The sequence below is a fragment of the Musa acuminata genome, chromosome BXJ2-5 (assembly GCF_036884655.1).
Source record: "Musa acuminata AAA Group cultivar baxijiao chromosome BXJ2-5, Cavendish_Baxijiao_AAA, whole genome shotgun sequence".
NCBI classification, from domain to species: domain Eukaryota; kingdom Viridiplantae; phylum Streptophyta; class Magnoliopsida; order Zingiberales; family Musaceae; genus Musa; species Musa acuminata.
In genome coordinates this window covers 451,275-464,634 of record NC_088342.1, presented here as the reverse complement: position 1 = coordinate 464,634, position 13,360 = coordinate 451,275, and the positions used below count along the sequence as shown (strand labels likewise).

The 13,360-nt window shown below is 36.5% G+C and overlaps 1 protein-coding gene across 2 annotated transcripts; it reads right to left on the bottom strand.

Annotated features, from left to right (window-relative positions):
• Nucleotides 1-1,329: 1,329 nt before the first annotated feature.
• LOC135611967 (mRNA-decapping enzyme-like protein) lies at nt 1,330-8,746 on the bottom strand. 2 transcript variants are annotated; one of them, XM_065107641.1, is made up of 8 exons: nt 8,420-8,745; nt 8,271-8,311; nt 7,869-7,918; nt 5,070-5,214; nt 3,749-3,802; nt 3,129-3,252; nt 2,485-2,940; nt 1,330-1,582 (listed from the first exon to the last, which is right to left on the bottom strand). In XM_065107641.1, the coding sequence occupies exons 1-8, from the start codon at nt 8,576-8,578 to the stop codon at nt 1,526-1,528; spliced, it is 1,086 nt and encodes a 361-aa protein (XP_064963713.1). In that variant the 5' UTR covers nt 8,579-8,745; the 3' UTR covers nt 1,330-1,525. The 2 variants fall into 2 exon arrangements, with proteins under 2 accessions (XP_064963713.1, XP_064963714.1); XM_065107642.1 differs by having other exon boundaries at nt 1,517-1,783; nt 8,420-8,746.
• Between the last annotated feature and the right edge of the window lie 4,614 nt (nt 8,747-13,360).

Genomic DNA, 13,360 nt, shown 5'->3' with positions numbered 1-13,360 from the left:
TGTAAGGGTTGTCTCCTAAGCCCGTCAAAAGGAGTGAATCTGTAAGAGGGTAGTTAGCCTTCGCCTATTGAAGGAAGGCTTCTAGTTGACGTCGGTGACCTCGTCGGTGGAGGAAGCCAAAAGTGGAGTAGGTCAAGACTGACCGAACCACTCTAAATCTCTGGTTTGCGTTTATTTTGAGCACTTTATCATTACTGCAAACCTCCTACATAGCTACTGCTCTCTGCGCCTTTACGAACAAGTTTCTAAGTGCTGATCTTTCCGAATCTGCATTTAGACGTAAATCGGTGTTTTCATACATTACAGTTTACGTTTACGTTTTGATTCTGCAAAACTGTCTTCTGCGCTTTTACGAACGAAGTTTCTAAGTTCAGATCCCTTTAAAACTGCGTTTAGACGTAAACTGCGCAAACTGTGTTTAGACGTAAAACTGTGTTTTAGACGTAAACTACTTTTAAACGTAAAACTACGTTTAGACGTAAAACTGCGTTTAGACGCAAACTGCGTTTAGACGTAAAACTACGTTTAGACATAAAACTGCGTTTAGACGCAAACTGCGTTTAGACGTAAAACTACGTTTAGACGTAAAACTGTGTTTAGACGTAAAACTACGTTTAGACGCAAACTGCACTGCGCTTAGACGCAATCTGATTTTAGACGTAAACTGCGCTTAGACGCAAACTGCGCTTAAACGCAATCTGCGCTTAGACGCAAACTGTGCTTAGACGCAAACTGCGCTTAGACGCAATCTGAGTTTAGACGTAAACTGCGCTTAGACGCAAACTGCGCTTAAACGCAATCTAAGCTTAGACACAAACTACGCTTAGATGCAAACTGCGCTTAGACGCAATCTGCATTTAGACGCAAACTGCAAACTGCGTAAATTGCGCTTAGACGCAAACTGTGTTTAGACATAAACTGCACTTAATCATAAGTAATCTTAGAATTGACTTTTGCATCAAAATAGTTTTTATCGAACGAACGCAGCTTTCGTTTTTAATCGCTGAGAGATATCCGCTGCACTAATTCACCCCCCCCCCACCCCCCCCCCCCCCCCCCCTCTTAGTGCTCTCGATCCTAACAAATATATCGTTCACTTTGGTAAAAAACAATAATTGATCCCAAAGATCAAGACATTGTTAAGTAATAGAAACATGGTGTGATGACATCTCACAGATGTAGAGCCTACGGAATACAAGTAAACTTCAGCAACAAGATGTTTTAAGTTTTGGAAATAGCATCCCATGATTTGATGCATCGGTCCGTGTTGCTAAGAAAATTCAGGCAACATATGAACTTGTGCTGAATTCCCAGTGAGATCAGATAGCATACCAGAAGAAAATTTTAGATACTCCCATCTACATACAATCCCAAAAAAAATAAAGGAAAAAGTTATATGAACAAAAGTTCTATGTCGTTATCTGCCACTCGAAAGATTTACAAATAGCTCTACAAGAAAAAGCAGCTCGACTAGTAATTATATGCACCGAGAATCGTCCCATCTCTCACCCAAATCTTTTGCTCATCACGGGTAATGTGCATTTAGCATCTCCCGGTATACCATATCAATGAATTCATTGTTCTGCAAAGAACACATTTAGATGATCAGATCAACTTTAGTCCATTACACTATTCAGAGTACAACAAGCAAAAAGAAATATCAAAAGCAAACACCCTCCCTGAAATGTATACTTCAACTGTAAAAATTCTGTTAATAGGATAGACAATGAATTTAATATCAATAAATGGCCAGTCAAGTCATCCTTGGAGTTGCTTCAGTCTTCTGTGGTAACAAGCCACTTAGTTTCAAGCAGAGACTATCAGATCTGAAGAAATAGCAACACTAATCTCTGCTTGAAAAATAAATGCAAAATAAATAAAAATAAATATTCCCAATGGAGCTCCCATGCACAATACATTTGATGAGAGCAGCATTTACAAGCAAAATAGATCAATCATGACAGAGGACTTTCATAAAAAGAAATATCAGAAGTTGATGACATCACTAAGTGTAAGCAGAGTGAATGGTTAGTAGGAAGACACAACATAAGAGGGAAGAAAGACTTCAAGTGATATACCAAAACCATAAGGGAGGGGAAAAATAAATTACTACATGGCACAACGGAACTACATGGCACATCAGAAATTAGATTAAGGGACTGGATCCACAACACTAACTTCCAGTCATGGAATTATCCAAAACGTTTGTTAACTTGCATGGAAAGTTGAGTGAGCAGGATAATGGGTGGTAAGATCAAAAATGAGAGGACAATGAAAGTGCAAGAATGAAAAAGAAACACACTGCTAGAAATGTAGTGTGCAAGATCTGTACTAAGGAAACGATCATCATATGGCTATTTACTTAAAAACAAGAAACACAATGAACAAGTTGTATGGGGACCAGTCCATCCAATGCAGTACCAATAATTTATTGTCAAGACGGATGAGAAAAAAAATAGTGCAGCAGAAGGGAAGAAAACTTACCTGCACGAGCCTCAAGAGTGCAGCACGGACTTTTTCTTTTGTAAGAATTGGGCCATAGTTTGGAGCCGGAGTAAGGGATGCAGATGGAGCAGGTGGTGGAAAGGGTTGTAGTAATGGAGTGCCATATGGACGCTGCATTGTCACTGGAGGATACAGTGGAGGAGCATTCGGAGTTATAGATGCTGCTTGAGGCATTGCCAATGTAGAAGGTGCTGGAGTAAAAAATGAAGGTTTCACAAGACTTGTAGCACGATTGATATTTCCGCTACTTGATTCAATAGTTTCCAGAGGTGGCATTAAGCAGGATGAAGCTGGAAAAGCGGGGGTTGGCTGAACAGTTGGTATCACAGATGGATTGGTACTTGATTCATTAGAAGTTACAGGAACAGTTGCTGCGACAAGAGGTGGCTGCCCTGAAATTGCTGCATTTGATGCGTTTCCAATGTTCAGAGCATTCTGAAAAAACAAAATAATTTCCATGTCATAAAAAGTAGACCTACTGCCTGACGAACACGGCACCATAATTTACTAAAAATAGTAGAATTACCATCACATAAAGAGTAGACCATAGTACACCTAAAAGCTACACTTACTAGCAGCAGACACGACGATACAACTAATGGTACAATTAGCAGAAAACATACACCAAAGAAGTTTGTCAATGCATCATCAGGAACATCCGGAATTGGTGTAGCTGCAGATGTAGTTGGCTCAAGAGGACCTTCAATTACTGATGAAGTAGGTACAGCTTCAAGCTCCTCAAACTCACTGTTGCAAGAAAAAGGGAAATTACTCATAATAACAGCCATCCATATTTTACAAATGACACAGAAATGATCGTAGATATCAAATGTGGAATTACATATGCATGCAGATATAGCAGCTACAAATTTCTTGTCGAAATTTTGAGAAAACTAAAAGAACAGACAACTACTATAGACATAGGATTCCAAGAAGGATGTCAATTGAAAAGATAGCACCTAATGATGAAAAAAATAATGATCAAGAATCCCCTAAAAGACTGGATTACCCAAAAAAAGGTGGATATTACTTTATGTCCAAGCATATGTGTAGGGAGCAAACAATAAAGCCTTAGAAGGAAAAAGGAAACATTGCTTTCCAAAAAGAAAAAAAATAGGTCAAGACTAAACCACAACATATGCTAATAAAAATCATGAAAAGTATAGTAAGCAGACTAAAGGAAAATGAACAATACCATTGGCTGCTACTAAGCATGTAGGACCAAAGGGATAATAGCATATACCTTTTAGAAGATACCTTAGGCTTCGGAGGTACTTTAGAATAGGCATTAAGTATCCTGAATAAAAGATAATGTCAGTCTTGACCACTATAATTTGTCATATGACAAAACTGATGCAGATGAAAGAGGAATACTGATTGATAATGTCAGTCTTGAGCACTATAATTCGTCATATGACAAAACTGAAGATCATATATGATGCAGAATAAGATTCTAGGACTTCAATTTTAAAAATAATATTAGGAGATGAGGAAAGAGGAATACTGAATAACATATAATACTGATCGATCTTTTTCATGAAAAGCAAACCCTATACCTATTTTAAGCTGACTGTCTTTTCAGGTAACTTGCAGAAATGTATGTCCATATAAAGAATAACATGATGGATCCCATGATTCCAAAAATTAATCATGTATGGAAAAGCACAGTTAAGCAAGAGGTGGAACTACAACTGTAGATTACAATGATTTGTTTCTTAGGTTCAACATATGAATAAAATGAGGAACAACAGATATGACTGAAAATTCATGACAGAAGAGGAACAAAATGTACCTGCCAAGGAATACCTTTCATAGCTAGAATATGAGGCAGGTAAGTTCTAATCATTTCTTATGATATATATACAATAATTATTTAGTACAGTAAACCTTTGTACGATATGATTATATGGATAATGTCATAGTTCTTCTGAATTATGATCATTAGTCTTCAGCATAAGAATGTAATAAAGTTCACAACGTCTTCAAAATGTCTGACAGATTTTAAATATTTTTGTATGAGATACAAATACTAGGTATTTACTATAATAATATCCTTGTATGATAAAATATGTATCATAGATCTTCACGAACTATTCTTGATTATTTTCTGTTGCTTTTAAAAAGTTTTCATCTTTATATTTCAGTTCCTTGTTTTAAAATGTTAGACATCTAATGGAATATGAAGGTCGAAGAATCTCTCAGTGCATATTATTTATTCTTTTTAAAATTTTGTTTCATATTTTCACCTAATGTTTTGCTCTTTTTTTTTAATGATTTTATATGTTTCTTACCAGAAAATATTCCAATCATGTCACTCCTAGATAATCTGGTCTGGATTTTGCAAACCATGATTAAAGATGTACAATCTACAAAGATACTATGCTTACTATAATCTATAATTATAAAGTATTTGGCAATAAGAATTAACATAAAATCACTTTTTAGAGTTCTACAGTAAGTCTTCAAAGTCATTTAAATATAGTGAAGTGAATAAAATATTCTGGAAATAAAAAATGAAAGGGCATGTTTTCTCAGCAACACGTTGAAGAAATTAGTACTTGTACCTGCTCAAAATATTTGCTACATCTTCACAGTCATGTGAATTATAAAACCATATTCCATTGACTTCTTGAGCTGCATTTCGATACAACAGATATGGAAGATGGATTTCATACTCGAAATCTCCCAAGAGATCCTCAACCAGATTATCTGTTAATCAGATGAATCACAAGTACATAAGTGAACCTATAGGACAAAGTTTATACCAAGCTCATCTCATCTTGTTATATGATCTCTATCAACTTCAACAAGAGACACTTGTAGTTGCAAACAAAAGTACAGATAAATTGTATTCAACCAGTAATGCCAAATATAGAGACAGCACAGGCATATTTGGAAAATATTTAGGGGTGAAGCACATCACAATTTGTGATTCAATATTGTAATAGTCCATTAACTTATTATGTTGGTAAGAAGTGGCATAAGAATATAAAGATAGCACAAGTGTACTTGGAGAAGATTTAGGGATGAGACCTCAAGACTTCAAGAAAGGTGACTTGGTGCTGATAGAACTCCAAACAATGTCACTCAAGTTCTTTCAAAGTAGAATTCACAAAAGAATTGTACTAAGTTTGAAACCCCCCCCAATCATTGAATGGGTAGGGAAGGTCTCTTATAGAGTACAGCTCTGAACATAGCTAAAGATTCACCTATATTTAATATGAGTTGCCAATTTATAAGATCCTTCAAGAAGCAAATCAACTCAGCTTAACACCACGAGCTTTTTTTAGAGGTAATTCAAGTCAAATTTTTAAGAATTGAGAATTTGAACTCCCTCCAGAGGGATAATAGATACAGAGTATTTAGTGAATGATGAGGACATCTCAAGTCAATACCAAGTTAGGAGACTGGAGATTGCAACATGAGAAAAATCAAGTTACAGCATACAAGAAGGCTTCGATGAGGCATTGAAATGTTAAGAAACTTATTCTCTGCCAAATGTAATGTTTTCAAATTGTAATAGTCCCTAATAATAATGTACATATTTTACAAAAGTTGTTTTGTTTAGTACATGAGAATATTGTGACTGAGGGCCTTTCTATTGAGCGGCAAGGGTTTTTCCCATGCGAGGGCATCATTCTTAGGGTTGATGGCAAAGCTATAGATAACAAGCATTTTGGTCAAATTTTGTTTGCCAGTTCATCACCATGGAAATCCTGAGCTGTAGATAAAAGGATATTGCTCCCAGGAAATATCTAGGAGATGAGCATTAAAGATTTAAGTCAGTCACTACACAATTGTGCAGAGTATTCAGGTGACAGCTATTTGTTACCCTGCTCTTGCTCTAGTATTGTAAGTTTTTCTTTTGAGCAGTTATATGCCAAATTTCCTTGTAATTCTGGTGTCCTCTGTTTGCCTATCAAAATTGTGAATACCTGCAGAAAGCCAAGACACTTTGCCCTTAGCACCATCAGAATGGCTGACGTCTCCTCATAGTTGTGAGACTAAGGGTGCCACAGGGATTAGCATATCAATACTAAGCCCAGTACAATATGTCCAAAAGAGAGAAGGATCAAATGCCTCAAATATATATTCCTCTGAAGAAATGTTCCTGACGAAACTTAAATGCCATCAACCTAGACCTACATATATAGAGACAAAACACGAAGAAAAACTTATGTACATGTGAGATTTCATTGCCGAATAGATGCTCTATGTGGATAGTTATCTCTTGCTCTATATATATATATATATATATATATATATAGAGAGAGAGAGAGAGAGAGAGAGAGAGAGAGAGAGAGAGATGTATCTCAAAAATTGTTGACTATAGTCTACTAAGCTATAAACAAGCAGATTACTTAAGTTTCTCTCCACTTGTCATTCAACAATCCATCATTCACATACTCCCTTTGCATCGCATAAAACAAAGTTAACCACTACTATTTAACGGAAATGCTTATGTATACCCAAACATCCAAAAAATCAATATATCATCTTCGAACAACATGTATTTCATCATGTGGGCAGAACCTATGTATTCTATATCACAATAGTACAAATTGTTCATTGATGCTCATGTGAGCACAACAATGCTCATAGAGTCCACTCAAAAAAGCAAGATTGATAAAAAGCAATGTAACTGAGTAGCAAACCCCACAACCAGAAGAGTTTAGCTTTGTGAGATCTCTTTCCAAATTCCAAGTTTGACACCCTTGACCCACTACAAAGCACTGCACAAGATATGTATGGACCAAAACTGCAGATTCAAGAAATGTTTGGCAGCCTAGTACAGAGTGATCATTCCAGACTAGTGAAACTAAAGCTGCAAACAAGACGAAATTGCATACAGAACAAGATTAACTTGTCCGCCAAAAGAAATTCAATTATAGAGCTTGTTGTTGTGAGAGAGAAACTAACTATTCTTACATGCAAATAAGGCATTAATTTATTTGAAAATGCCTACATGACTAGAAGAAAATACCAGTACATGCATATATACTGAGTGAAATTTCTGCTCCTAAGATTGTGAGTACAATCCTCTGCAGGACTAATTTGTAAAACAGATCAGTTGGAACATTAGAAAATAGAAAGATCATGTTCAACCTAAAAATAGTTTTAGCTCATTAAGATCACTTTAATAAATGTCTAATGAATCCAAAAAACCTGTTTATATGATAAACTGACTCTATTGTCCATCAGGCCAAGAAAAAAAAGGCTCTTCTTTACTGTTTGACTACACATTTATAACACATTAGTGATTACAAATAACATTGTCAAGTTCAACATATTTGGCAAACACCTATAAAAAAACTATTTTTAACATGAAACGTCAATGAATTTAGCATGGACCAGTTCGTAACCTGTGTTCCGCCGGTTCATGACAATGAACTGAAATCTTGGCTGTGCATTCCTGCAAAGATGCACTTATTTGTTTGTAATATTCGGCAGATACATCAAAATATGGCAATGCCAAACTAGAAAAGAATATAAAATGACATTCCAATATAAGTTTAGATCTAAGGAATCAAGATCCTAAATCGAAGGTCAGACTCTAAGAGTCTGATGCAATCACAATTAGAAGTGACTACAACAATAAAATTCATAATCGATGGAGTGGAAAGGAAAAAAGGCAATGATAAAAACCCAAATCCAGATTACACAATAGCCAATCTTTCAATCAGTACAAGAGAAAACATCAGATGAGGCAAAACAATTCACTGAAAGATCAACATACATATCCTAATAGCGAGATCAGCAGTTACCTCTTGACAAGGAAGAGCGATCCCTCGACGTCCTTTCGACTCTACGGAAAACACAAACCGTCAAAGCCCTAGATCAGATGGCGCAAAAGCGAAACAAAGACCAGCCAGAAACAAGATAGAAGAAGAAGGGGTCTCCGATCGAGGCGTACCCATCGATTGAGCTCGATGTTGAACTCGTATAAGGTGACGTGGGGAGCGGTCATGAGGACCTCCTCCACGAAGGGGTCGATCCGCTGGAGAACGATGAGGTTGAGAGCTTTGGTGCTCTGCTGGTCAAGATTAGGCATCAGCTTCCCGTTCTGCGTCATTCTCACCCCGCGCCGCAACGAAGCCCTAAACTACTATAACCCCAAACTCGACTCGCGCAGCTATCGATCGAGGAGGCGAGAGGAGGCGATCGAAGGAGGCATGGATTGGAGGGCGCGGCGCATGCGATCGCGATGGGGTGCAGAAAGGTGGAGGGGTAAAGAACGATAAAATAAATCATAATGAAAAAAAAGGGGAACGAAATGGCCCGAGAGGTGTTATGGGATTCAGAAACGTGCGACCGGATGATCTTTCACCCGTCCAGCTACCTGATACGCAACTGGAAAATCAGGTGGACCCACGCCATCCCTACGTACAAGTTCAATGTCGGCGTGGATTTTGATGGTGTTTGAATCTCCGAACTGGCCATCATTAAATGGCCAAAATACCCGTAATTTGACACTACCACGTTCGAGATTGTAGGGATTCTATTACGATTTCTGTGATTTGTATAGCTAATGGCGAATCTGGACCGTCCAAACTGTTCTCCTCACTTTGCAGCCGCCCATTCGATCTCGTTGTCTTGGAGAAGTGGACGGTGGAGATGTGAGATGAGGTTTAGATGTTGGAAATAGGCGAATCGGAGGAATGATCTGCGTAGGATTTGGAGAGGATCCTAAAGCTCAAAGCAACGATGTCCGGTGTTCGGTGACAAAAAAAAGCCCAAAGAGTAATTTTGGTGATATCTCTAAAAATCTTTAGAGATAAACTATATAGGGTGATTTCTCTATAATTGATCACTTTTCAGCTTTTTTCAAAAAGGCAATCCTTTTTAGTGTTGCTTAAGCAGTATCCTGTGATTGCAAAAATACCTAAAACATCCCTCACTAATTATTTTGGTCAATTTTTTTGCTGGTTTTTTCATCGATTTTGAATCGTTATAGTATTTTTTTTATTTGCTCATTTATAGTTTTTTGATATTTTTATTAAGATATTAAAAACTTTATAAAGTTATTAAAAAATACTATATGTTTTCAGTGTCATTTTTTCAAGACCATTCATTATGACATCATATTTTTTTTATTTTTATTTAGTCATTTACAATTAAGTAGGTTTTATAATATTTTTATGTGATGGTCAAAATATTGTAACAAGCTAATTTTTATTTATATTTTTTATGGGTAATATTATCCCTAAACTATTTAAATACATACTTTAATCAAATGATTCCTGTGTTTTGATTCTATTTGATTCACTTTAGAATCAAACGATTCCTATGATTGATGTATTAATGATTCTTAGTTTCTTAGTGTATTTTGATTCTATTTTACTTATTTATCTTGATTTTTAATTATGTTATAGTGTTTTTGTTGAGATGTTTCCTCAACAAAAATACTGTACGGGACATAATATTATGCTTCATTAGCTATATTGCTCATTGACCATTATGGTGCCAAAACTTTAGGCTTAAAGTAGTTTAATCAAGGTATGTCTCCGGGTTTTCTTTTAGTCGTTGAAGCATACCTAGCTCTAACTTGGGATGTGGCAGATAAATCGCCTTTAACTCCGGAGGTAAAATATGACCCACCCCCTCCATTGTAGGGCTCACTTTACATTCTGAGCTCCTCCATTGTTAGTACTATTACCCCCTTGCCCTTCATTTCCTCGAATGTCTAAAGCACTTGTTTGCTCTTTTTAACTAGATTGAGAAGATGTTCTCTTCTAATTCATTTGAATCTAAAACTCTTAGCCAATCAATAGCCAAGAGGGTTCAAGTTCTACTTTTGGGTAGTTCTAAGGCAGGAGAGAGAACTTCTTCTTTCTCGCTAGAGTGGACAGTTTTGATCAACCCCAAAGTTATCAAGGATCGTTAGATCATAGAAGGTTCCCATGATCAAGACATGGTCATGACTCTTGAGCTCCTATAGCGCTTGTGCTTCATTGGCTATATTATATCTTCTCTACAAGATTCCTAACTGCATGGGGCAAGCAAACAACTAGGTTTCCTGACTGCCCATGGTTGCCTTGCAGCCAAGGTTTCATGGCTGCAAAGGACTCATTTGTAGCTAGAGTTTCCTAACGACACGAGGCAATCCTGTGGCCTAAGACTCATGGTTGCAGGAGAGTTCATAGTGGCTAGGGTTTTCTAGCGGCATAAGAGACTACTTATCATGTGCGACATCCTATGGAAGGGTTCCTAAAATGCTACATATAATTAATTAAATAATTAAATTAATTATTATTATCTAGTAGTCCTATATAGTGATGTGTGCATATGATGAAAGATGTGGACGGATAATCATGGAATGTATGATGTGTGTGTACATGTGATGTGATTATTATTATTATTGAGCCCCACGAGCCTCCAAATTTTCTCGTTTATTATCAGGCTTGTGTGCTTGTGGCAACGAGACCCATGAGGTAGAGACAGATGATCACGACATATAGATACATATAGATATGTGTTGAGATGCTAACAGAATCGATGAGAACGAGATGGATGATCATAGGGCATGGAGATGCGCCAATGCACACATAGATCGTGATGTGAATGATTAGGCCCACTAGCTTGAGCTTGATCACATTAGACTATGGTCTATGATCATCTGGTATGATTGCTTATGTGGTGTGTGATTGACTATATATATATATATATATATATATATATATATATATATATATATATATATATATATATATATATATATATATATATATATATATATATATATATATATATATATATATATATATATATATATATATATATATATATATATGACACGTCATATTAGGAGACCAAATTAAAAACTCATCTTTTGAAAATATTAAGTCAGTAAATGTGAGACGATTAGATTGACCATGTGGTCTTCCATCATTATAGGAAGAAATCAATTCTCGACGTAGATTGAGTTGGTCGAGTCTCTCGATGATCACTTATATTGTGATTCGAGATTTTGTCTACGATATAAAGATGCTAGTCATAGGTGCCCTGCAAGCCAATCACGTGAGTGATGACACGTGTGACATGATGCACATTATTTTTTCTTATTATTTATTTGATTTTTTTTACTTTATATTGCCCATTGCATGCATTATGATATTTATGAATTTGTGCAATGAGAATCAGATCGAGATGATATCATGATAATGAGACTGATTTACCTTTAAACATAGACCATAAATAATTCTGTACTAGTGCACTAAGACTTTCATATGATGCAAAATTTGATACACGCACGGAAGACCCACCTCTATGGTATCATTATATTCACTCATTGAATCTATAGTCCTTATTGTCATTGTATTATTCACCGAAGTGGAGTTCCTAGTAGCTCATAATCATATCTTCATATGATCCAGTCCCTCATGGGATAGGTTCCATGTGTATCACATTACCTCAAACTGTTCCACCATGATCTGCTACACCATATTGCCTCCTGGTGACATATCCCTTGCATTTTGATCAACGTAAGATGAACTCAAATTGCGATCTCTTCATGTGTAGCCTCTACCAACATATCACATGGCCTCTATCACCTCCGATTGTGTTCACCCCTTTGACAATCAACCTTTGTCCACCGACTCTCGAGTTACACTCGGACGAAGCACAACTCTAACATAATCCGTTGCATAGCAACTCCCGAAGTCCATCGACTTCGCTAAAGTTGATGTACCATTGTTTGGATTCTGTACCTCTGCCCTCACCAACATAATTTTCGCTACATACCACTTTCTTCACGGTAACTCGAATGGTAACGCTACGGTATATTGAACGTTGTGAAAACAAATTAGAGATAACATTTCAGAAATCTCCTATGGTCCCTTGTGACATACAAAAGAGAAAATAAATTAGAGATAACATTTCACTTGAGATCTATAAGCAACCATTTTATGAAACAATTTATAGTCAATACAAATTATAATCATAGACTTCGCAAACTTTGAACAGTCGCATAGCAAAGGGTCCAAAAAAGTTTACTGCAGACCGAAATGCCCACATGACACAACCTTCATTTATAAGTTTAAAGCGACCACCAAAACCAACTAAAATGAGGTTGTTAAATCTATTATCAACCATATATATACTGTGCAAAATATGAACAAAATCGAAAGACACATATATATACATGAATATTACACGAACACCTAATTTATAATTTTATCTGTGACATGACGTTGGTCTTTATTAGGAATTTCATTACCATATGGTAGGTTAACACTATTGTTCTCAACTTGTTGAGCATGGGTCAACCTATGATCATATTGTATGCCGAGAGGATGTCGACCACCATGAATTTGGTTATCACCATTTTGGAGTAGGGCTCATCCTCAAACCTGATGCATAGACTCATAGTCTCGAGAGGGTAGATGGAGTCGCTAGTGAACATCATTAACGAAGAAGTCATAGGGGTGAGATCGTTAGTCGAGAGCCTATGCTTTTAAGAATTATCAAAATATAGGATATCGACAAAATTACCTATATCAGTTATGACCCTCTTCACTCAAATTGATGATAATATTGATTTGCCTCTCCACCGACCCCTAAGGTCAGGGCGAAGGTTCTCGATGCTTCCGAATGAACCTCCTAAGATGTCTGTAATGAATAGGTTCTTCGATTTGCTCCTTCAAATTACGATAGTCCTCCGTGTCATGGCCATAATAATGTTGGAAGCGATAGTACTTAGATTTATCCCTCCTCTCCAGCGATATCTTCAATAATTAAGGGTCTTTTAAGAGCATTTTTCCTTTATCTGTAAAAAAGACTTCAGTTCTAGTCATATTTAAGGGAGTTGACTCAGACCTCGAGTGAGACAACTCTGATTGGTCATTTCTTCTTCACC

Excerpts from the sequence above, each read along its gene's own strand:
- LOC135611967 (XM_065107641.1), bottom strand. The coding sequence starts at position 8,578 with ATGACGCAGAACGGGAAGCTGATGCCTAATCTTGACCAGCAGAGCACC. Across the intron at positions 8,312-8,419 it reads ACATCGAGCTCAATCGATGG|AGTCGAAAGGACGTCGAGGG; the intron begins GTACGCCTCGAT and ends TGTTTTCCGTAG. Across the intron at positions 5,215-7,868 it reads CATGAACCGGCGGAACACAG|ATAATCTGGTTGAGGATCTC; the intron begins GTTACGAACTGG and ends TCTGATTAACAG.